This window comes from Triticum aestivum, chromosome 7A (assembly GCF_018294505.1).
Source record: "Triticum aestivum cultivar Chinese Spring chromosome 7A, IWGSC CS RefSeq v2.1, whole genome shotgun sequence".
NCBI lineage: Eukaryota > Viridiplantae > Streptophyta > Magnoliopsida > Poales > Poaceae > Triticum > Triticum aestivum.
Window position 1 is genome coordinate 103516268 of NC_057812.1, and position 25812 is coordinate 103542079.

The 25812-nt window shown below is 43.0% G+C and overlaps 1 protein-coding gene across 3 annotated transcripts in view; it reads right to left on the reverse strand.

Annotated features, from left to right (window-relative positions):
- Positions 1 to 4028: 4028 nt before the first annotated feature.
- LOC123149755 (CHD3-type chromatin-remodeling factor PICKLE) overlaps positions 4029 to 25812 on the reverse strand; it is a 22237-nt gene continuing 453 nt past the window's right edge. Inside the window, exons 1-32 of one of the 3 annotated variants that reach the window (XM_044569483.1) lie at positions 24971 to 25489; positions 22582 to 22716; positions 22343 to 22494; positions 22097 to 22258; positions 21541 to 21758; positions 21333 to 21428; positions 21113 to 21249; positions 20809 to 21024; positions 20560 to 20667; positions 19940 to 19990; positions 19570 to 19669; positions 18771 to 18913; positions 18585 to 18688; positions 15833 to 15971; positions 15569 to 15738; positions 15423 to 15489; positions 15199 to 15324; positions 14385 to 14494; positions 13589 to 13667; positions 11492 to 11677; positions 9629 to 9782; positions 9428 to 9530; positions 8853 to 8927; positions 8069 to 8130; positions 7926 to 7999; positions 6599 to 6729; positions 5751 to 5880; positions 5525 to 5665; positions 5315 to 5435; positions 4847 to 4911; positions 4481 to 4744; positions 4029 to 4262 (exon numbers count right to left, since the gene is read on the reverse strand). In XM_044569483.1, coding sequence (XP_044425418.1) covers positions 4044 to 4262; positions 4481 to 4744; positions 4847 to 4911; positions 5315 to 5435; positions 5525 to 5665; positions 5751 to 5880; positions 6599 to 6729; positions 7926 to 7999; positions 8069 to 8130; positions 8853 to 8927; positions 9428 to 9530; positions 9629 to 9782; positions 11492 to 11677; positions 13589 to 13667; positions 14385 to 14494; positions 15199 to 15324; positions 15423 to 15489; positions 15569 to 15738; positions 15833 to 15971; positions 18585 to 18688; positions 18771 to 18913; positions 19570 to 19669; positions 19940 to 19990; positions 20560 to 20667; positions 20809 to 21024; positions 21113 to 21249; positions 21333 to 21428; positions 21541 to 21758; positions 22097 to 22258; positions 22343 to 22494; positions 22582 to 22716; positions 24971 to 25129 — 4197 coding nt within the window. In that variant the 5' untranslated portion in view covers positions 25130 to 25489 and the 3' untranslated portion in view covers positions 4029 to 4043. The other 2 variants (XM_044569481.1, XM_044569482.1) reach the window with 2 other exon arrangements.

Here is a 25812-nt window from a genome sequence, read left to right on the forward strand (position 1 = left end):
AGTTGGAATAAACGTTTTGATAGTGTGATCAAAGCATATGGTTTTATACAGACTTTTAGAGAAGCCTGTATTTACAAAAAAAAAGTGAGTGGGAGCTCTGTAGCATTTCTAATATTATATGTGGATGACATATTGTTGATTGGAATTGATATAGAATTTCTGGATAGCATAAAAGGATACTTGAATAAAAGTTTTTCAATGAAAGACCTCGGTGAAGCTGCTTATATATTAGGCATCAAGATCTATAGAGATAGATCAAGACGCTTAATTGGACTTTCATGGAGCACATACCTTGATAAATTTTTGAAAAGGTTCAAAATGGATCAAGCAAAGAAAGGGTTCTTGCATGTGTTACAAGGTGTGAAGTTGAATCAAACTCAATGCCCGACCAATGCAGAAGATAGAGAGAAAATGAAAGGTGTCTCCTATGCATCAGTCATAGGCTCTATCATGTATGCAATGTTGTGTACCAGACCTGATGTGTGCCTTGCTATCAGTTTAGCAGGGAGGTACCAAAGTAATCCAGGAGTGGATCACTGGACAGCGGTCAAGAATATCCTGAAATACCTGAAAATGAATAAGGATATGTTTCTCGTATATGGAGGTGACAAAGAGCTCGTCGTAAACGGTTACGTCGATGCAAGCTTTGACACTGATCCGGATGACTCTAAGTGATAAACCGGATACGTGTTTTTATTAAATGGTGGAGCTGTCAGTTGGTGCAGTTCCAAGCAGAGCGTTGTGGCGGGATCTACGTGTGAAGCGGAGTACATAGCTGCTTTGGAAGCAGCAAATGAAGGAGTCTGGATGAAGGAGTTCATATTCGATCTAGGTGTCATACCTAGTGCATCGAGTCCAATGAAAATCTTTTGTGACAATACTAGTGCAATTGCCTTGGCAAAGGAATCCAGATTTCACAAGAGAACCAAGCACATCAAGAGACGTTCAATTCCATCCACGATCAAGTCAAAGAGGGAGACATAGAGATTTGCAGGATACATACGAATATGAATGTTGCAGACCCGTTGACTAAGCCTCTCTCACGAGCAAAACATGATCAGCACCAAGACTCCATGGGTGTTAGAATCATTACTGTGTAATCTAGATTATTGACTCTAGTGCAAGTGGGAGACTGAAGGAAATATGCCCTAGAGACAATAATAAAGTTGTTTATATTTCCTTATATCATGGCAAATGTTTATTATTCATGCTAGAATTGTATTAACCGGAAACTTAGTACATGTGTGAATACATAGACAAACAGAGTGTCACTAGTATGCCTCTACTTGACTAGCTCATTGAATCAATGATGGTTATGTTTCCTGACCATAGACATGAGTTGTCATTTGATTAACAGGATCACATCATTAGATAATGATGTGATTGACTTGACCCATCCGTTAGCTTAGCACGATGATCGTTTAGTTTGTTGCTATTGCTTTCTTCATGACTTATACATGTTCCTATGACTATGAGATTATGCAACTCCCGAATACCTGAGGAACACTTTGTGTGCTACCAAACGTCACAACGTAACTGGATGATTATAAAGGTGCTCTACATGTGTCTCCAAAGGTACTTGTTGAGTTGGTGTATTTCGAGATTAGGATTTGTCGCTCCAATTGTCGGAGAGGTATCTCTGGGCCCTCGGTAATGCACGTCACTATAAGCCTTGCAAGCAATGTGACTAATGAGTTAGTTGCGGGATGATGCATTATGGAACGGGTAAAGAGACTTGCCGGTAATGAGATTGAACTAGGTATTGAGATACCGACGATCAAATATCGGGCAAGTAACATACCGATGACAAAAGGAACAACATATGTTGTTATGCGGTTTGACCAATAAAGATCTTCGTAGAATATGTAGGAACCAATATGAGCATCCAGGTTCCGCTATTGTGGTTATTGACCGAAGATGAGTCTCGGTCATGTCTACATAGTTCTCGAACCCGTAGGGTTCGCACGCTTAATGTTCGGTGACAATCAGTATTATGAGTTTATGTGTTTTGATTTACTGAAGGTAGTTCGAAGTCCCGGATGATCACGGACATGACGAGGAGTCTCGAAATGGTCGAGACATAAAGATCGATATATTGGACGGCTATATTCGGACACCGGAAGTGTTCCGGGTGATTTCGGAGAAAACCGGAGTGCCGGAGGGGTTACCGGAACCCCCCGGGGAAGTATTGGGCCTTAATGGGCCTTAGCGGAGAGAGAGGGCAGCACCCCAGGAGGTGACCCCCCCCCCAAGGGGAGTCCGAATAGGACTAGGAGAGGGGGGCGCGGCCCCTCTTTCCCTCTCCCTTTCCCTCTCTTTCCTTCCCCCTTCCCCCTTCCTAGTAGGACTAGGAAAGGATGAATCCTACTCCTACTAGGAGGAGGATTCCTCCTCTCCTTGGGTGCCACTAGGGCCGGCCGGCCTCCCCCTTTCTCCTTTATATATGGGGGCAGGGGGCACCCTAGGAGACACAAGTTGATTGTTCCAAGCCGTGTGCGGTGCCCCCCCTCCACCATATTCCACCTCGGTCATATCGTTGCAGTGTTTAGGCGAAGCTCTGCACCAGTAACTTCATCATCACCGTCATCACGCCGTCGTGCTGACGAAGCTCTCCCTCGAAGCTCTACTGGATCGTGAGTTCGTGGGACGTCACCGAGCTGAACATGTGCACATCGCGGAGGTGTCGTACGTTCGGTACTAGGATCGGTCGATCGTGAAGACGTACGACTACATCAACCACGTTGTCATCACACTTCCGCTTACGGTCTATGAGGGTACGTGGACAACACTCCCCCCTCTCGTTGCTATGCATCACCATGATCTTGCGTGTGCGTAGGAATTTTTTTGAAATTACTACGTTTCCCAACAAGGAAACTGTAGGTTCCCCGGCGGCAAGACGGCGGTGGCGGGCAACGTGGAAGGTGGTGGCGTTGCTGAGCGGATGTTGCGGCGCCGGCAGCTGGCAGAGTCACCGGAAAAAATGGGCGATGGCGTCAGCGACGAAGGAAGCGGGCGAGGGTTTGCTGTTGGATGGGGAGAGGCCAATGTGCCACCGACCAGCGGGCCCGGGGGAGGAGAAGGCGAGCGTGCGCGCGTCTGTCTCATGTGCGCACCGACGCAAATCCAGTTCAAAAATGGACCAGGAATGGGTCGCCCGCAAATGAAAAGCGGACACGCGTCCATTTGGGTTGGCGCGTTGGGCCGACTTTTGTGTCCGTGCGGATCCAAACGAACACCCGCGGACGAAATGGGTCGCCCCGTTGGAGTTGCTCTTAGGTTGTTTATAAAAAGAAACTGGCCTCGATACAACAAAACCCACCAGCCTACCAAATGAGCCGACAAATCCGCCGGCCAAGCGACCAGAGCTGACACCTTAACGCTCGACCTAGAGCTGCCACTCTGACCAGCCCCGAGGCCGTGCTCCACCCAAGCTAACGACTCTACCGCCCACACGACCAAATCCAGCACCCCACAGCACTCTCCAAAACCACCGCTCCAACTTCCTCACCGGCCTCAGGGCCGCGGTCCGTACGAGCCGAGGACACTGCCGCCCACACGACCAGACAAGAGACTCCACAACACTGAGGAGTAGATTATGATGCTCTTTTTAGACTGAAAATGGATTTTCTTTGGAGCAGAAAGCAACAACAAAGAGTTAAGATGTATTTTTCACTAATTTATTTACACAAATTAACATTTAAAACTAAGGAGTATTGAGACACATGCTTTTAAAACAGTGTGTTCTACATAGAACACAAACATGAATTTGCTCAAACTAAGTGTTTTTCAAGAGTTGCCCATACTAAGTGTGAAAAATGGTCTTATATTTTAGAATGGAGGGAGTACTTCCTAAACTAATACTTCCTCCATTCCATAATGTAGTGTGTATAGATATTTTAAAAAGTCTTTACAAACTTTAACCAAGTTTATAGAGAACATTATTTCTATTTGCAATAGCAAATATATAAAATATGGAGCTGTCTTATAATGAATCTAATGATATATGTTTGGCATTCTGGATGTTAATATTTTTCTTCATAAACTTAGTCAAAGTTGGTGAGGTTTGATTTTTCAAAAAATCTAGATGCACTATATGGAACAGATAGAGTATAAGACAGGAGAGAGGGAGCGCGTCTTTGTATTGCTAAAGGTTCTCGAAAAGGATAAGACTTATTTTTCCCTTGCCACAATCCTGCAATCTGAAGAGCGCGAGTAGAGTTGTGCTCTTTGGATTGCGTGCGCAGAGGGATACAGCTTACAACCTGACGAGCAACAGAGTACACCATAAACAACGGTAGCCTCTCAAAGTCTCAATAAAACAACGCAAGCATACGGGACAGGAAAATTTGGTATAGGTAATCATTAGTACTGACTACTGGTAGACTAGAACCAGTTTAGCAACTAAACTGAAGAGGGGGTCCGATACAGTTCTTATCCCTAAACATCAACCATCGATTTCCATTTTGTCCTCCGGCTTTACCGTCGAAGGCCCGACAACGTTCGCCGCCACAACGCCTGCATCTTGTGAAGGCACTTGTGGAGCCTTGGCCTCTTCGACGCTGGCATCTACCACTTGTTCTTTGGGGGTAGCAGCACCGTTCTCTTGGACTCTCAAGACCCGATCAACGTCCTCGCATACTTTCTCAAACTGATGGAGGCTGTTGGCTAGACTCGCAGAGGCTGCCTTGTCACCACAGAACGAATTGAGTGCACGTGGGCCACTGTCCTCAAGCACACCGCACATCTGCGAGCATAAAGACAACGGTCAGTCAAGGAAACTATACACTTTGAAAGGGGAATAGGCATGTTAGGTCGTTAGCTCGTGAACACTTGCTTCATTAGGTACCTTGTTGTAAAGATGGGAAAGGTGTGCCTGGTCAGTTGAGCCATCAGAAGCCACTTCTTTGGCAGCTGGAAAGAGGGACACACTTAACGAATAAGCAATGGACATTAACTCACGGAATATACAGTAAAATAAAATGGCATCTATTTAAGTATCACCACACACTATAGCTGTAAGGCAACAATAGACAGGGGAACATCCTGAACCAACAGAGGTAAACAGAGTTGAGGAGTTGCCAGAAATCCAGTGATGATACAAGGCTAAAAATACGAACACTAGCAAGAGCACCGAACAGTCAAATACAATTTACAAGTCCACCGAGAGAACTACCTATATACTGCTAAGATCCCAGGCTAGTCCAAGAACACAAACCTTACATACAAACCTTAGAATACATGTGATAACTAAAGACAGGTGTGCAAACACAGGCATATCTGCATAGATAAGAAAATTAAGAGAAAGATCACTTACAAATTGGTACAAGAGGGGGAAGTTCTCTCAACACTTCACTGATATCTGGAACAGCTGGGCTATGTCCCATAGGAACATTTTGTTCAGTAAGATCATCAGGAACAGGAGTATTTGTTTTTATCTGCAAAACCAAAAGATATGACTTCAATAATTGCTGCACAACAAAGATTAGTCCCAGTGTATGTTTACGACAGAGATCATGCGCCATACCACGGCATATTCAATGTCCAAGCATTTTTCCAGAATATGGTATCTCTTTCTGATAAACTCAACAATCTTTCTCTGGATGTCCCTGTATTGAGATAAGCTCGTTGGGTTCACCTGCACTTCCTGTGTGCTTTCCAGATTTCCCTGGAAAAAGCATGCAATTAAAATAAATCAAATGGCTCACAGCCTTCTGATTTTAGTTAGGAAATTGATGTGTGCGCGCACTAACATTTGCCTCATTGTTTGACTGAGAACTAATCAATTCATTAGCAGAAGGAAGATTAAGCTCCCGTCGAGCAGTTTCAAATAGCCCGTTATCTCTGTCATCTGATATGTATTGCCACCTGGCATACCCGTGCCTAATGAAAAAAAAAATCAGTACCATATATGCTATATTGTACACCAGCTATGTTTGTGCAAAAAAGAAACAAAAAGAAGATGAATAATGCATTTTTCGTTAATTAAAACAGAAGCAAAGCAGTATGAATGTATTAAAACACACCATTCACTTTGAGGGGCGCAAAATTCATACTTTAATTCTTAATCCAGGAGAAAAAAGAATTACATTCCTATAAGAATTGAGAAAGGAGAAAAAATGCTCTAGTGCAACCAGCTAGGGCTCAAACCCTCTCTCTCTGGGTAGCGTGAAGTTAAGCACGCAAGCCAACTGCACCAATGACTGATTATGTTCTTTACAAGAAAATAATTATACAAGCAAATTGGCCAATTAGTACAAAAATATACCAATGAAGTACTGCCTCTGTAAACTAGTATAAGACATTTTAGACATACAAGTGTCTAAAACGTCTTATACTCCTTATTACTTTACAGAGGTAGTAGTTTTTTTATGGTACGTGTATTACTGCCTTTTGTGCTTGCCATATATACTTTACTTAAAACATTTAAACAAAGCATGAAGTCTGACTGGTGACTTGAGACCTCAGCTGGGTTGAGCTAGGTCTCATAATATTGAGGCAAAATCCATAGTTCTCAGGTCAATTGGCTAGTTACATGAGGCATATAGAATACTGAACAGTACTTATGGTAACAAACAGGACATATAAAATGGATGCATACTTTATTAATGCTTTCAGTAACAGTAGATCATGTTCCCCTTTCCATATTCTTCCACCTGATAAGCCAGTAAATTCATACATCAAGTAGTTGGGGAAGAGTTTTGTAATTTTTCCTTGCTCCATGGCAGCCACCTGGAACCATAAAAACAGCACAATGTTCAATCGCTATCTACGTTATTGACGAGAGAATCATGTATTGAAGTAATATTATTCTCTAAAATCTACAAGGACAAGGGATCTCAGAAATCACACAATTACCTGGCTTGTAAACTAACAATCAAGAACAGTGCCATTTCATAAATACATAACAAGGTAAACTACTGAAATTTCAGTCCAAATATGCAACCTGGTTTATCTGCTAGGCCTGACATGTTTATCCTAAAAAAATGATTTTGATCTTGCATATTAAAAATCTGACAAACAAACTATATGCAATTGTAAGAATTTTTACTTCAGTAGATGACTTTAAAAGAGGGGTTTAGGGCAGGTGCATGCAATTGTAAGCCTTTTAGTGCAGTAGATGACTTTAAAAGAGGGGTTTAGAGCAGTTGCACGAAAATCCAGGTAAAAAAGGGACACTGACAGTTTGACTGGAATATGGTGAGAACCAATTCACCACGGTGAACTGGTGAAGCACGACCCAAGAATCCTAAGAACCATGTTTGTGCTATAACCAATCACAATTCACGGCTTATGAGCTTGGGCAGTCGATAATTTCTTAATTGTTTTTAATGGTTAGATGCCGAATTGCCAATACCAACTGTCACATACATACTACTACAAAATATAGAATATACTCCCTCCGTCCCAAAATAAGTGTCTCAACTTTGTAGTAACTCTAGTGCAAAGCTGTACTAAGGTTGAGACACTTATTTTGGGACGGAGGGAGTAGTTGACAGTCATAATTTGGAACCAAATAACGATAACTGGCTTAGTTGAAATATATGCAACAGAATGTTACCGTTTTCCATAAAAATTGGCTTAATTGCAACCTAAGCAATCAAGTGTGAACACATAAGGATGCAGTATATATTTGGCATTGCCAGTAAAAGCAAGGCATATGTATACTGATGCAATACCTTAAAATATGTGATATCCTGCTGTTTAAACCATATGCAGACCATATTACATTAAATTAATGGGGCTTGCTTAACACCACAGAAATAAAAGCAACTTCATGTTTTATTTATTCATTTGTGACTAAACAGCTTCATTGTTTCAGCCACATACTCCAAAAATAGTCTAGTTTTGGAGTTAAACCCGAACAATACAAGAGAGTGCCCTAAAGTAAAGCTGAGCACATAATGCATGATATTATGAACATATACCTTCTCCTCCACAAGTGATATTTTGGCTAGCCTGACCAATGTCTCATCAGCACGCATTTCCTTCGGCACACCATCTACATTTATGAATATGGGGTTAAAAGTAAGCATAAATGAAAATGAAATTGGTACTAAGCGGCATATACCTGCATAGGTTGGTGAGTCATTTGTGTCCTCTACAAGATGGGCCATGACAAGCTCACCATATCTACAAGAACCAATATGGATAGGGTTCATATTACAGAAATAATTAAATGTGAAAACTAGAAAGAGCAAATAAAAAGAGGGAACAAAACTGGCCCAGAATAATTTTTAACATGGAATACTACACCATTTTGCTCACTTTGTGAAATGGCATATGAGGTCTCTCTGATTGCAAGTAATCTTATCCAAGGTTTTTGTAACATAGCTTGCAGAAGGCAAACATCACAACATTCCATAGGAACATTAGAGCAAACATGTCTATGATCAAATTATTAAAAAAATACTTATGCTTTCCAGTACCAACATGATTACAAAAAAGAACATCTATGGCCACAGAACTACAGCACAGCTTTCTGTGATGCATGAATCATAATACTAAAGGTACAGAACTATGCATCATCCACGAAAACGGATACTTGAGCTTCAGACACTCATCGAAATTGACATTTCAAGGCTTAAGTTGGTACAAGCATGGTTGTCAGCTGAAGAGAAATCCAGAATCACGAGTCAATATATACTTAAGTAGACAGAAGCCAATTCTTATGTTTATTATCATATTTGTTTAAGATATCCCAGGCAATCCCAATGAACAAGTAAGAAAGAACATTGCTGGTTTAAATAACAGATAATTAGTCCAACTTGTGCTTACAAGAATGCCAATTATATTCTGGCACCTGAACAAATATACTTTGTAATCAATAATACTGAGATAACAGTAGGGCATACCTCTGAATTTCCTCAACACTTTTCCCCTTCAAACGAGGAAGATACTCTTTCCAATCATAGTTCTGAAAACCATACCTGCAAAGTTGAATGGGAAAAATCATTGACCATGAAAAACAACATGCCACACATTAATGTTCTTCTACTAGTACTCCCTCTATAAAGAAATATAAGAACGTTGCAGGTACAAAGATAAAACGGTGTTCTCAAGGCACAAATGAGGATACTTAATCTGGACCAAAAATATACTTCTTTGGGGTACAAAGATAACTGTTAGAACATAACATGGAAGCAGACAACAAACAAAAAACCATGTCATTCAAACATGTGCACAAAAGAAGGATTTAGAACTTTTCCAAGCTTGACGACATAGCATATTTTTTAACATCATTTTTATATAATGATATTCCTCGGTAAGTGGGAGGGGGGAAGGAGGAAAGGGGCTAAAACTTCTAGTTCGATCAGCATGTCACCTAAAGCAATAACAATGCTTGCATGTATGCAGTTATATAGGGTAAAGCAGTGAGTACCTTAACCTAAAGATCACAAGAAAAAAAAAGTACATATTTTGAACTAACCTCATGAGTGTCTGTAGGAATTGTGTTCGTTGAACGTGATTGAATCCATAAACTTTTAAAGCACGCCCTTCACCCTCCATCAAAGGGAGTGAATCTACATTACCTGGTGAAGATGTATCGGAGGTAAAGAACAATATTTATAAGTAGCAATAAATAATAGTAAAATGATAACACGGAATATACTGTATATAATTTCATTACGTGAGTTTTTCTTAGAATACTGAGCCTTCCTCCCAGAAACATTTGCTGGTAAACTCGTGTCATTATCCGACACATCATCATCATAGGAGTAATCCTCGTCTTCAGAACTTAACTCGTGCAGGCCAGTAATGTCATCCTCATCAGCAGCAGCCATCTATGTATGATACAAGAAGAAAAGAAGGGCTCATTAGTCTATTTCATTGATTAATATGCATATGCACGATACTACCAATTTATTCAAAATGGCATCCATATAATTTGCAAATTTCTCAATAGGAATTACTAGTTTGTGAAGAGCAAGAAATAAGAAGAAAAAATCGTGGTTCGAGGTCTGAAGCAAAAGATCACCTATCATACTAGGGAGGAAAAAATATACTAGGTTGGAGGGGGGGGGGGGCTCAGAGATGTTCACAGACAACCAACATCCTCAAAAGTGCAAGAGATCTAAATGATCTAAATCCCCTTCCTCACATGCCAAGGGCGCGTTCGGCAGTCCACCAACTCCTTCAAATTCTAGAATCTGCAGAGCAGCTGTTTGATGGCTCCAAGTATTTTAACTACCGCTCCGGGAGTGGAGCCATGGAGCAGAGGGAAACCGAACGCGGCCCAAATCTAGCGTGTGCTCCTGGGTTAGCCAATGACCAACCACCCCTCCCCTCCCGACATTTCCTCTTCCTCTCTACCAAAATGAGGTTCCCTGTCCAGCCAGCTCCCCCCATCACTGCACTTCTTTGCCGCCGCTGTGCTCACCCGTCACCTAGAAGCCCGCCCGGCCCAGTAAAGCAATTCAGCCATGCCGACGAGTCATGGGGAGGGAACAGCTGGGAGGAGAGGGGGCCCTGTAGTCAGAGCTGCCTGGTGGCTCTTCCCCGCTGACGCCCTCCCTTTCCACACCCCTCTTTCGAGGTTCTTTACCCCCGCCGTCACCCACCAGCAGCCGGTGTCGAGTGGCCCCAGTCACCATCATCTTCCCTTGCCATCAGAGCCACCGCCATCATCAATGTGCGCATCAGGGCGGCGGCGTGCTGCTGGCACCGCATGTCTTGGCTGTCCAGCAGTGACGGCTGCGGGACGAGGCAAGGACAGGAGGTCAGGGAAGGAGGGGCAGAAGGTGGGGGACGAGGAAGCATGATGGCCACGCGGGACCAAGACAGCAGAAGCGGTAGATGAGGATGGGTGGCAGCCACTGCTGCTTGTCAGAAGGAGGAACCTGGAGAGGATGATGAGCTGGTGGGGGTGGGCTGAAAGGGGGAAGGGGGAGCAAGGTGCGCTGAGTAAAGGTGGGAGGTGGAAGCTGGTCAGGGTGAAAGGAGGAGAGGGAGATGAGGACGAGCTGGTCAGAGTGGGCATGACCACAAGAAGATGAACAGCGGGATGAGGTGCGGGCCAGAAGAAGGGGGAGTGGTGGTGGTGTTATGACTCGTGACAAATAAAGGGAGACCATAGAAAACGGAGGATATTGGGGTATTTTAGAACAAGGGAAATGGGAGAGAGAACAGAGAAGAAGAAGATTACTTGATCATTTGTCAAGCTTTTGGCATCTATTCAGAAATAAGCAGTTACAAATATAACCGTTGCAAAAACATTGTTTTTCATAGGGTATTGTTAAAATATAGTAATGGAATAGTCTGTTGGAGTGTGAAGATGGAGGGAGAATATTTCCGGACGGACACTCCATATGGAAATATGGAGATGCTCTAGCTGCAATAACAACTGTCTACTATGTGTTCTACTACATAGAAGCAACACCATAACCTATAAATTTAATAACAATAAAATCTTACATAAATGCAAGGTTTCAGTAAGAATGCGGATCTAAAGAAAAAATAAAAAAGTTAATGAAGACAAGTATAGAAAGGTTACCTGCTTGCGGCTTCTTTTTCCTTTTCCCATAGCAATTTCTTCTACTTCTTGCTCAATGCATCTGTCTTTCAATAATTCTTCCCAATAGTTTGCTTTATTGGATGCGGCTTCAGCTTCCGCTTTTTTGCGTGCCTCCTCTTTTGCTGCTAAAGCTTTAGCTTCATCTATGTACTCGAAGTTCGCAACCTGGCACATAGTAACACAAGAGTTAGTGCTTATTAGCAGCATATGCCCCAAAATCAGAACGCTAGTGGAGAAAATGTGAATGAAGCAACGGAAAGAGACATTGTGCACATTATTTACAGAATGCTTTGGAAAGCACTCCCCCCAGTAGACTTTAAAGGCAATGGCAAAACTACCATGCTGCTATAATGTTCAGGTATTGTGAATGCATGCCCACTTTTTACAAAAAAAACTTAGGAGGTGTTTGGCAACAGAAATGGTAATGTTAACGTAATCAGATCACAGCGCTTAAGGAGGTGTAATGAACTTTTTGCAAGTTCGTTCGGTTCACGTCCAGGTAAAGGAATTGATTACCATCGCTATGCCCTTGCTCCGCCCAGATTTCAAGTGCCGCCAGCCGTCCACGAAATCAAGCGCCGCCGGCTCTGGGATCTTGTGCGCCACCGGCCGCCACCAATCTCAAGAGCCGCCGGCCCTTCCCGAACGTAAGCGCCGCCGGCTGCTCCAATCTCCGCAGGAACTCAAAGGGGATCGGGGAGGCACCGGCGCCGGACTCAAAGGGGATCGGGGAGGCACCGGCGCAGACTCAAAGGGGATTGGGGAGGCACCGGCGCAGACTCAAAGGGGATTGGGGAATCATGCGGGGAGGAGGGGGTCGTAGGCTCGGTACCGCAACATTTTACTGGTGGGGTGTGAGCGGCATCGATCTATAACTGGGGCGGACCTGTTTACGGTGTGGTGTTTCCAAACGCAAGTAACGTTTTTTCCTTTAAGGTGTAAACAGGTGACGGGCAAAAATTTGTGAAACAAACACCTCCTTAATGCATGCCCACTTTTTAAAAAAAAACTTAATGCATGCCCACTTTATCTCTTGATGGTTTTGACAACCACCAAATTTATTGACTAAACATAAAAACTAATGGTTAATAAAATTTATATGTCACCATTTTCAAGACCGTTTCACCTTACATGGTAAGAAAAACAATAGTCCATCTACTTATCTCACACACCAAGACGCTCAGTGGTTAGATGAATAGTAATACAGTAAGGTGGAGAATTCAAGACAGACAGATGGCAGCTATAGTTCCTTAGGTTGGAAATGAACATATTAGTGCAGAACAGACAAGATATGGTGTGCCATTACCCAATAAGATGACCACATAAGCAAGTAACAAATAAAGAGAAGTATATATTGGCCCCTTGAATTCTTCAAAACATCCAGGTTAAGCCTAAACTAACAAACCATCTATTGTGCAGCACTGGACAACATCAGCAACGTAAACAGCATTTGAAGCTGTACTCACTGTGAAGCATCAGGGAGCCATGTCATATTTCAAGGTTGAAATCAGAAAATTTGACGAGTTCAAGGGTAATGTGTACTTTTTCCAGCAGACAATAAAAGTAGAGATTATAGCAAATAATTTGAAGAGATTAATCCAAAGGTGCAAGTTCATTTTGCAGCCCTCAATTTTCTCCATGTTCGGAGAAGACCTCTGACCCAAAACTGCTAGGTATTCACTCTTATTATCTGAACTGTTCGCTTTTCCCCTAGGCTGTTCTATTTGTCGTTTTCACCATGCTAACTGGCACAGCCCTGGCCTCGGCATGCATGACTATGTGATGGGGCATCTTAAGGAACAAGAAGAAGGATAAACGGGACGTTGAATATGGCTACCATGTCAGTGAAACATGTACATGTAGACGCCACATTAACCAAACCATGGTGGTCTTGGTTTTGAGGGTGTTTTGACTGGTTTTAGGATTTGAGTGGCCAAAGCGAATGGTGTTGAAGTTGAGGCCTTGAGGGTGTTTTTTGGGACTTGAAGAATTGAGTCGGGGAAAAAGAACATCCTAATTAAAATGAAGAGGCCCCCTATGCTTTATACTTATAATAATGAGATAACACCTCGGTACCTTGAAACCTTTCAGAAATTCGTCATCTTCTTCATCTTCCAAATATTCTTCCTCGTCGACTTGGTCACGGTCCAATAACCTGTGAAGCCAGTAACAAAGAATTTGTCATCCAATGCAATGCACTCTTACCACATAAAGATATAGTGCAAAATTCCACTAAAACATTTTAAAATAAACGGAGACAATTTTCATATAGGGTTCGCCTGTTTGTATGTTCTCTAGAAAATGTCATGCAGGGTCTGCTTGGCCCCAATTCTGTTGTTTCGCCGTTTAGCACAGATGCTTATGAGATCGTGTGCTAGGGATTTCTGGCCCCGACCCACGTCTCTCACCTGGCAAAGCAAGATTTTTTTTTTGGTGCTAACAAACACAATGCTTTGCCAATGGCTCACGTATACTAGCTCTGGATCCAAACGCATCCATGTTTTGCGTAGAGGACGGCTCGAACGAAATAAGTGAGATTACTATAAAAGGAGAAGAAAATAAAGAAATTCAGATGAAACAATGAGACTAAACAAGTGAACAATTTGCTGAATTTCTACTTGTGAAGAGGATGACTCAAAGCATGAATTGGCCCTTTACTACAGCAGTACAGTGCTTGAGTATGAAATTTAGCCAGATTTCCAAACATATTGAACACTATTACAGCATACTCCCTCCGTCGGAAATTACTTGTTGCAGAAATGGATGTATTTAGACATATTTTAATTCTAGATACATCCATTTTTATCCAATTTTGCGGCAAGTAATTTGGGACAGAGGGAGTATTTGTTTTCAAAACAAAGAAAGTGCTTACCTATCTATTGCAGCATCGTCATAATGTATTTGGCGTGACTTTCCAGCTTCATCCTCGTCATCATCAAAAAGTTCTTTTGACCCATACCGGATAATATCATCTAACTCCTCCTGGAAAAGGGAACAGATTGATGATTTTTACTTGGCATTTAAAAACAGATATAACAAGTAAGGCCAGATTTCCGAACATATTGAACACTGTCTACAGCATTGATTAACACTTCACAAAGAAACTTAGGTCCATCACGGCATCGCCTGATCACCCACCCCAGCTAACATATAATCTAAGCTACATGCAGAATGATTTTGAAACAAAAACAATTCGAATTTTTACATGCATCAAGTAGTAACTAATAAGAAATCACACATATCACCACAGTTTCAAATCAGGTAAATCACAAGTGTATGCACCTGGTGTGGCCAAAAAAAGCAATTAAGTACCATATCTGATACCAGTAGAAGCTAATTGATAGGTGTCGCAAAAACAGTTACTTGGTAAGCATAAAAAAAACACAGGAGATGACATCTAAATGGGCTTGATAATCATCAATCGTAGCAACAGGTGTCAAAGCTTGTAGGCCATGTGAAATGTAACATAAGGCAATGATCGCGATAGGAACCAGGTGCTACATGCACCATAGAGACTTTGATTCTGCATTTCAGTCCATGTCACACCAGTAAGAGAAGATAGCACGTAATTAGTCAATGTGTGATGTCATAGACATGAAGTTGTATCTAAGTAAAACCATAAATGCTCAAAAAAATGATATTTCTTAACGCCTATGGATCATTAGAATCGCAATCCATGCAGTTACCTGATTGACATTACTAGCCTTTGTGAGTCTCCCAACAACTAAGTGCTCCAGTATCATCTTTTTCTTTGTAAGCTGCATCATTCGCTCCTCAATTGTACCTCGACTAACAAGTCTATATATCATAACCTGCAGGGAAGACGAGATTTAGAAAAAGACTAAGAACCAGCGCGCGCACACACAAAAAGAAACAATTCAATAGGACATAAACAGCTTTGGTCAGATACCTTGCTAGTCTGCCCTAAACGATGGGCTCTTGCCATAGCTTGTAGATCAGCGTGTGGATTCCAGTCACTGTATGTAAATGTAAGATATAGGTTACAGAAGATTTCAGAATATGAACTTTGTTGTTTAAACAAGGAGATCGATTCACCTGTCATAGATAATTACAGTATCAGCCGTTGCCAAATTTATACCCAGGCCACCAGCTCTAGTAGAAAGAAGAAAGCAGAACCTAGTAGAAGTCTTAGCATTGAAGCGATCTATTCGTATCTGCCTTTCAGCGCCACCTATCTTGCCATCAATACGTTCGTAGCTCCATTTCTAAAACATGTGTGATGTTTAAAATAAGGTACATGAGATGAACTAGCGAGCATAATAATTAACAATTGATACAACGGGAAAATAGTTAAAATACCCTGTAGCTTAAATAATCCTCCAGTAAGTCCAACATATGTTGGAACTGTGAATAGATAAGGACTCTATGACCCTGCTCTTTCAGCTTCACCATCATCTTGTCTAATAGTTGCATCTTTCCAGAAGAATCTAAAAGCCTCCTGCAAAATTAAAGGAACAAAAGTTAATGCTATATAGAACATAAATTTCGATCAGTAGATTTACTGAGTGATGGAAGATATCTAGACAAAAGTTAAGTAGTCTAATTAACATAGGAACAAATTGAAAGGAACCTTAGACATATTGTTAGAGTACGTAATGGGCCTAATGGGCCCGTTAGTCTTAGGGTTAATTAGAGATAAGAGTCGCTTGCTTAGGGGTCAAGTAAGCCTTGCTTGGGAGTCAAGTAAACCTCTCTATATAAAGAGAGGAGATGTATTAATCTAATCAAGCAAGAATTAAGAAGGAAATCCCTTCCCTCTTGCCCAGCCGTGGGCAGAAAGGCCCCCGGCCGGTCCTCTCGCGCCCTCCTTCTAGCAGCGCCGTAACAATTTGGTATCAGCTAGCTTCGGTTCGATCATGTCTTCACCGCCGCCCAACCCGTCTCTTCCGCTGCCGGTCACGACCGTCGCCCCGCTCCTGCCCGCGCCGGGATCCTCCGTCGCGCCCGCCCCCGTCGTCCTCACCCCGGAGGTGTCCGGGGCGCTGCGGGACCTAACACAGGCGGTCCAAGAGATCCACCTGTTCTTGGCCGGGTCCTATGGGCCGCACCCGGCTGCGCCGCCCATCACCGCCACCGCACCGCCGTGGCTGCCGTGGCAGCCGCCGCACCAAGCGGCCCCCGCCGCGCTCGCCGGGCTACTGCAGCAGCCGCTGCAGCTGCCATCCATCACCCCGTCCTGGCTGTCATGGCAGCCGCCGCACCAGGCGGCCTCCGCCGCGCTCGTCGGGCTGCTGCAGCAGCTGCTGCAACTGCCATCCACCGCCCCGTCCTGGCTGCCGTGGCAGCCGCCGCACCAGGTGGCCTCCGCCGCGCTCATCGGGCCGCTGCAGCAGCTGCCATCCACCGCCCCGCCCTGGCTGCAGTGGCAGCCACCGCTCCTGGCGACCTCCGCCGCGCCCGGCGCTCCGCCGCAGCAGCCGCTGCAACTGCAGCAGCCATCACCGGTCCGCTCCGGCCCCGCATCGACCGCGCCGACGGGAGTCCCGATCCACCAGATCAAGTTCCCGCCGTCGCCATCACCGCTTCCCCAGGGCGTCCCCATCCAGCAGATCAAGCTTCCGTCATCGCCGTCACCGCTTCCAGCTTGGATCACTACCCGCCACGTGTCGGCGACGGTGAGGCTGCAGGCTGCTGCACGCGGCCTCCTAGCGCGTCGGCGTGTGCGGGAGTTGCGTGGTCTGCAGCTGCCGCTCCTCCCAGTTGCGCTTCGCTGCGCAAAGGACCTCGATCTCGTCCACTGCGTCGGGGATCTTGGGCATGCTGTTTTCCCCACGGGCAGCGACCTCCAAGTCTGCGACATTGGCGGTTGGGGGAGCGCACCCCTCCTCGTCATTCTCCATCGCAAGCCCCCCGCTTTTCCCTGTGCGGTGCAGACCAACAGCCGTCCGGCAGGAAGAAGGCATGGTGTCACCGACAACAACGCACCACATAGCACCACTGCATTCCGTCACCGGGCGCCACAAGGACGCCTCTGCAGGTCACTCTTGCGACCACTTCCAGGTGGTCCTACACATGCACTCCTTTTGTCCAGATGGTGTCCATGGGATCCAGGTGGCTGTACACGTGCATGTCCGACGTGCGGATGGTGTTCACTTTTTGTTAAGGGTCCAAAATAAAGCGTCCCAGTCCATTTCAGGTTGAGAATAATAAAATAAGCAGAGATGTAAAAGGCTTGTTTTTAGGTGTTAGGTTTGGGTTGCGTCGAGTCATGGTTATAAGTTGGTTAGGCTGCAGCTTGAGGACAAGCTGCATGTCTAGGTGGGGTGTAGTGTTAGAGTACGTAATGGGCCTAATGGGCCCGTTAGTCTTAGGGTTAATTAGAGATAAGAGTCGCTTGCTTAGGGGTCAAGTAAGCCTTGCTTGGGAGTCAAGTAAACCTCTCTATATAAAGAGAGGAGATGTATTAATCTAATCAAGCAAGAATTAAGAAGGAAATCCCTTCCCTCTTGCCCGGCCGTGGGCAGAAAGGCCCCCGGCCGGTCCTCTCGCGCCCTCCTTCTAGCAGCGCCGTAACACATATAAATAACATCATATGAGCATTATAGCAGATTATACAGAGGTTTTACTCTAGCTGGAACAAAAGATGACTGTAGACTACCTAAGCAATTGGTAAAATTTGCTTATATTTTTCGCTGGCATATACGTATATTTTTATTTATGACATACTATTGAAAGATAAAGTACAAGTCTATGATAGATTGGACAACTCCAGCGCGTATGTGTTCTCGTGTGAAATGAAAAGATCAGATTAATAGACATCATGTCTAACAGGTATCTGTAAGCACAAAATAAGTGAAATAAAAGGTCAAAGCTCAGACTGTTTGACACTTTTTTTAAGGAAAACCTCTTGGCGCACTTTATTGATGATTAAATAAGATTACATCATTCATTAGATACAAGAACAACAGCAATGCCCAAGAAGTGAACTCAGAGAAGTGCAAAACAAATGGAAAGAACTTCGCCAGGACAGCAGTAAATCTGAAGGAGCAACAACAGAAAATCTGGAGCATAAAGAAAAAAATCAGACTTCAACAAACAAACAACCAAGTACCTTAAACCTTCTTCTGGGCTCGCAGGCTCAGTATCAGGTTCATCCGTCATGAATCCATGGCAACAAAGTTTGCGCAGCTCCATTACGACATTTATAAGGGAAACCTGTAATAAGACAACAATGAATTGTCAATCCAGAATAGACCGATACAAACCATAAAATGGAAATTAAAATTACAACTATTACATGTCCACCACCACGACGAGATAACACGGCGTAGTTCTTGGTGAGAATTGCCTTGTAGTATTCTTTCTGTTTGCTTGTCAGCTCAACTCGTAAAATCAGCTCCTTTTTTGGAGGAAGTTCCTTCATAACATCTTTCTTGAATCCTGTTTGTACCACATAGGCAACAAGGTTGAAATTACATCCGTTAGAAAAACTCAAACAGAATTTGATTTATATCTTACTTCCAGCAGCTTTACTTTTGAGTTTACCAAACTAATTCTACTCAGGAATATACTGCACCTCATGTAACATTTGCAAAACATATGCCACGGTAACAGAAAGAGTGGAAGAACAACAATGCCACATCATTTCAGTATGTAATAGACAGAAATCTGATGATATACCTACTTCTACGTTTCTTTTATATGTATTTGTTACTCCCTCCTTTCCATATTAGTTGTTGCTGATTTAGTACAACTTTGTAATAAATCAGCGACAACTAATATGGAACGGAGGGAGTACCATTTTTGTCAGATCCCGCATATTACATGAATATGCAAAGATTATGGATTTTCATGGTATGCATATTACATCAGAATGTGTGCAAAGATCGGCTGAAATTTTGGCGCCACCATTCAGACCATTATAGACTAAACCAAAGAAACATTCTGACTCCAGATATCAATGGCAGTACAACGATCAAGGACAATGAAAAAGGATTAAATAACTAGTGCTAAGTCCAACTCATTTACAGATCATTTAATTGATATGAGTAAAAACCATACGCCCAGCAGAAAGAAACGATCAAATGTATTCATACTCCGAAGAAGGTGTGGCTTCAGCATTCCATGGAGCTTCTCGACTTGCTTGTCTTGGTTGATATCCTTAAACTCCTCTTGGAGATCAGATATACTCCCAAACTACAAATGTAAGTGCCATAACATTACAGGATAGAAGTATAGAACATAACATTAAATGCAATAGGAGATTAAAAGATTGGTCAGCATATGCTAAAAGCTAGGAAAGAGTCTATCATGGACCACAGTAAAATCAAGACATTTTAAAATAGGACAGACAGAATGCCTAATGGGCTAGTGTCAAAACAAAATAACAAATTTAGCATGAAAATCTTTAAGTGGAACAAACAACTTTGAAATATAAAATGGAAGTGACGGAGAATCTAATCTTACAGTTTCACCCTCGAGGAAGTGCATCAGCATGAAAAGCTCATCCAGGTTATTCTGCAGAAGAAGAAAAAAAAGACAGGACAACAAATTCAGATGCACTGGATAAAGTCACAAGAAAACAATAGCATGCATCAAAAAAGTTTTCAAGTGAAAAAAATAGCATGTGCAAACAAACGGGATGAAAAATGAATGTAAATGATGCGCTATAAAATCATGTGTATATGTGAGAACAGTGTCAGGGTTCCTTAGATATTATTCAACACGCAATGTTCTGGTGCCTAACTCATGTTCACAAAACGGATATGTTCAGACAAGTGCATTTATCTTGTTCACATACCGATGTGGTGATATATACAATTAATATCCTATTAGGACACTAAGCCCCTTAGGTATCTTGCTATGGAAGATATATTGACAATGATAAGCACTGGTGAAAGTGTGCATACTCTCAAATAAACAAGGATATAGACCACAGACAATAAACGATCTGAGCTTAAACACCGAGAAACCTCTAGATAAATAGTAATTGCAATTCAACAAGACTGCTAGTAGCCTTGAGCATGAACAAGAAATAGTTTTAAGTGCGGGAATACAGTACGATGGTTTGAATGTAGAGTAGTAACCTGAACCGGGGTCCCCGTTAAGAGAACACGATGTTGAGTATGATAATCTTTAAGTAGACCAAACAACTTTGAATCTTTGTTCTTCAAGCGGTGCCCCTCATCCACAATCTAAGATGCAACATTAGTAATCGGGGACAAGTCAGTAAAAACATCAGAGTACAATCTAAGATGCAACATTAATAATCAGGGACAAGTCAGTAAAAACATCAGAGTGCAAATAGCCTCCACAAAATGAAGAAACAGAATTACCATGCACTCCCATTCTATAGTTTTCAGGACTGCAGAATCCATGTTAATCATCTCATAAGATGTCAAAAGGACATCAAATTTTATTCTTGACTGCTTCTTTTCATCATTAGATGAAGATGATTTATTTTTCTTCAGCTTCTTAGGATTATCTTTGGAATAGTAAAATTCATACTTCTTGATAATGTCACGAGAAGATCCAGATCCAAAATACATAATCTGACAACAATGAGGAGAAAAGTCAGAAAAAAATATATCTGTCTGGAGTATACAAATAATGTATTTCGAATTAGTTCAACCCACGTACAACATTCATTTGAGGTGCCCAAGTTGCAAATTCACGCTCCCAATTTCGCAAGGTTGAGAGAGGGGCAACAACTAGATGGGGACCAAACTTGTCTTCAGACACAGAGGCCAGAAAAGCAATACTTTGTATTGTTTTCCCTGCATTTTTTTTGTCATCAATTTCTGAACATATAGATACAAAAGTTGGTAATACTAGCATCCTTGTTATAAAAGTATCTTACCAAGACCCATCTCATCACCAAGGATGACACGTTTATTAATAGACCATGAATAACGCAGAAAGTTTAACCCTTCAAGCTGATAAGGGTGTAGTTTGCCTTCAATAACCAGAAAATGATTCAAAGAACGAGCATGAAGACATGTCCCATTACATCAATATAGTCAACTAAATAGAAAAATGAGAATAATTCATGTTTAATAGCAGCATACCACCAGTAAGAAACTCGGGGGTCTGTTCAGCATGACGCATCGCACGATCGGCATTCTTACTCTTGTCAGTAGATTTCTTGCGCCTGGACAGAATCTCATTGTAGCGCTCAATCTGAGGTTGAAACACTGAGATGTCAGACTCACTTTCCCATGTGCATTCATCGTATGAAAGTTCCTTCCATTTCACATAGTACTCCCTTTCACCACTAGAGTTTTTTCTGTTCACAAAATACGAAACGATGTTACAAATATCAAGATATCAGTTGAGCTTTGCAAAATGGAAATGCATGGATACATGGGAGGAAGACAAAACGTGACACGTTCGGATTACTGAGACCATCGTAAAGATATCACTATGATTGAAGAATGCTATTGTCATTTGAGTATTTGACTCAGGGCAATAACATGATACATTATGGAATAAATGTGATACAGTCCAATGACAGCTTCATATTCTGGTAACTGCCTGATCTCAGGATAAACGCCATAAACAATAACTATGATGACTGAACCTCATTAATGTAAATTTATTAGTTTGTCAGATTAACCCACATACCTGCTAGCAAGGACCCTGTCAACAGTTGTCCATTCAGGCCTAATTGGAACATAGTCATCGTCAGATTTATCCGTCGACTCAAACTGTCTATTGAAGTTATTCAATCTAGTTTTCAACCGAGGGTGTATCTTCGCAGCCTCAAAATATTCATCTTCTGACACCCTGATATATAAAGAAAGTCAACAGTTAAGAGAGGATAGACTGTAGGGAATAATTCTGCATTGAGCAAGGCAGGCAGGTAACTACCAAGTGCAGTGAATGTGTGATAATCCTTTCCATTTTATCAGATATTGCTTGACAGGTTTCTTATTTGATCCAGACTCCGAAGAACTAGTCTCTTCAGAAGCAACCTTCGTTTCGCAATCTAATATCTTCTCCATCTCTGTCAGTGGGCTTACCTGAAAATCACAGACAGCATGCTTTGGTATACCAGCAATATCAATCGTAAGGTGAAAGAAAAATGGGTCAAGAGAGCAAACGCATACACATTCAGGGCAGCTCCACTTATCAGATGTGATATTTAGGCAAGGAACCAGACATTTCCGGTGAAATGCATATGTACATGTTGTACAAGATACAAGATTATCACTTAGCCCACATTTTCGGCAAGCATCTTCTTTCTGCACACAAAAATGAGCCAGCACTGAGTTCAAAATAAATACAGGACAACCAAAACTGGAGAAGAGGATATTAACAAACATGGAATCAAATGAATAATAGGAATCTGGAAAACGGAAGGTGCACAAACGGACATTTGAAACTCCACTATGTAGAGTTGTAGACAAACTACCAAGGCGATTTGAAGTGCCGATTAGTAAATGAGGACAGAAAATAACTATCTCTTCCAGTTATGAAAAACATAGAGCCAAGAGAAACCGCATGGCACAATGATATTAACACAAAATCAAAACTATCACAATCTCCTAAAACAGATAAAACCATGATTATTTATAGCACAGTGAGATCACCTAGGAGATTAACTTTGCACAAATTTCAATCCCATAGTAGTAAAATGCCAGCCAATCTCAATCTAAACTTGAAGGAACAAACCTAGATATGGCATATCTGAAAATGCAGAATAAGGTAAGCAGCGCCATTCCACTCAATTATCATCAGAATTCTACTACTTCAGACAGATGGACACTTGCAGTTAAATACACAAATATTTAAATTGGATACTGAAGTATTGTTAGTTCAGTTTCATTCTGTGTTCATATACTTGTCAACCAGGTACTACACATTCAAAGAGTCCAACTACATAGTTTATGTTGCTTCATTCTTTTTTGTCTGCACGCTGTGTCGAGGTACTAGCACATCCTGCCTGGTCATATAATGTAGAAGACATGCTTGGTAATTCTATCTTGATATCTTTTAAAAAAGGATCCAAGCTTCTAACTCTAACTGTGCAACGGTGGCAGCAGGCCATCCACTCTGTCCCCATCTCCGCAAGGAAGGGCACCTCTTCGATGATCATGCTCATGGCTTGGTAGATTTTTACGCAGCGCCACACAGTCATCTTCCGCGGCACACAGCCCAACGTCGCTAGCCTACATGACACAGTCCGAGCTGAGGCCAGATCGTGGGTGAAAGCATGAGAATTGGGTCTCATAGCACTACTTACGGCAGTGCCTACTTGTAGGGGGGTTGCGCTGTAAATTTGCCCATTGCCCTTCTTGGGCTTGTACAGAACCTTATTTTTGTAGCAATGCATCAAGACGCAAAGTTTTTTGCATTCTCCAAAAAAAAACTTGTGCTGGACCTATAAAGTAATGGCATGGTGGACAAGCTATACCAAAATGCCAATTAAAAACGCGGCAACTTTGTATTCTGAATCTAAGGAAAGTCGAAATAAACAAAAGACAAATAAATTTTGATCCACATAGAAGACCCCAAGTTAATAGTCTTCTGGTTAGCACTTAGCACATTAACAAGCTTCACAAAATCTTCAGAATATAGAAAACCAGACCTGCCTATTCTATACCAAATATATATCAAGCTATTAACTAACGCTCCCTCCTTCCATTAATACAGGGCCACACTCTCAAATTGGTTTGTCCATAAATACTATGCCATTTCCCGTTCCCAGTGTTTTTTACCTCGTACTCCGATTGTTTTTATTGCCAACAGCCATGCATTAACTACAACAGGGGGAATGAAATCTGGGAAAACCATTAGCCCTGCATGTGCGTTTTTATTAGCTTAGCGAACAAGGGGATTTTGGCGGAAACGAGAAACTTAGTTGCCACAGTTTTCATGTCATAAAACGTACATTAGTGAGTTATTTTCTTTTCCTTGGTATCTGACAATTTGGAAAATGGCCTTGTGTACATGGAAGAAGGGAGAATATATTAACGATGTGAAAGAATGCAGTAAACTTGCACCAAGATGTTAATTGTTAAGAAACGTCTGTGTAGTCCCTTCACTTCCAAGAGTGGTGATCTCTTGTATAGCACCGTGAGAGCCTAGAGCACCAATCCTAAACTACATATCCATCCTATTGCACAATGTCTGCCATGGCACTCTTGGCAACCAAAAAATTTCATACAAAAACCCAAAATCTAGTACTCCACAATTCAGCATCCAAACGGTATCAAGCAAACGAATTATTCTAGCAAAATCATCCCTAAACTCTATGTAGCACCAGTCATTCCTCCCACCTACCTCAGTAACCCTATTCTACACCAGATCCCCAAACCAATTCCTCCCGCCTACCAAGAATTGAGCCATTTTCACAGCCTAACAACTAATTCTCCAACTACTAGTAATCCTAACAGAACAGCATCAATTCCCTACTACCCACAGGCAGCTTCAAAAAAATTCAGCACAAAAATTCGAATTAGGCATGATGCGAAAACGGGCCGTGATCAGCCATACCGCGTCCTCGCGCTCGATCTGCTTGACAGGGGGGTCGCCATCTCGATCCTTCCCCTTCCCGTTCCCGCCGCGCGGCGGGAAGTCGTCGTCGGACTCATCTAGTGTGTAGCGGGGCCGCTTGTCCGACCGAACGCGCAGCCGCTCCACGAGGCTGCTCATCCCGCCGCCGGGACAGAAAAATACACTAAGCGGCGAGGCGGGGGGGAAGCTCCTGTAAAGAGCGCAGCAAGCGCCCTCGCCACGGCGCCGACTCTAGCTCCGCCGCCTCGGAGTGGGCTAGGGTTTGGAGATTGGGATTCGGGGAGGGGCGAGCCCAAAATCGAGCGGAATTTATACCGCCGCGGGGCCTGGGCTGGAGTGCAGCGGGGGGCGCGTGAAAATGGAAGGTGGTGACGTGGGGGCGCTCGGCGCGTTGCTGTGGGCGGGGAGGGGCGGCGCGAGGGCGGCGAGGGGCGAGCGCGCTCTCTCTGACCCACGCGCGCGGAGGGGAGCGGGGGCGGAGGCAGTGGTAACGGCCACTGCCCAGGGAAGAAAGTTCTCGTACTGAACTATACAGGCTTTTTGCAGTGTAGCCCTTCTCCTATGCCTAAATCACCTCACGTTGCTCTAGGGGTTGGGATCCGGCATCCGAGCTGGATCTACGAAAGAAACCATGGACGGTGGACTTGATTGAAAAGAAAGATCTTACATGTTGACTATTTTGAAGAGGCGGAGAGCCGGAGGTTAGCGACGATGAGAGGCCGGAGATGGAGAGGGGAGGGGAGCGCCGCGGCGGCATGCCAAAGTACGAGGCAGATCTTACCCGTGGACTATTTTGAAGAGGCGGAGAGCCGCGGCGGCTC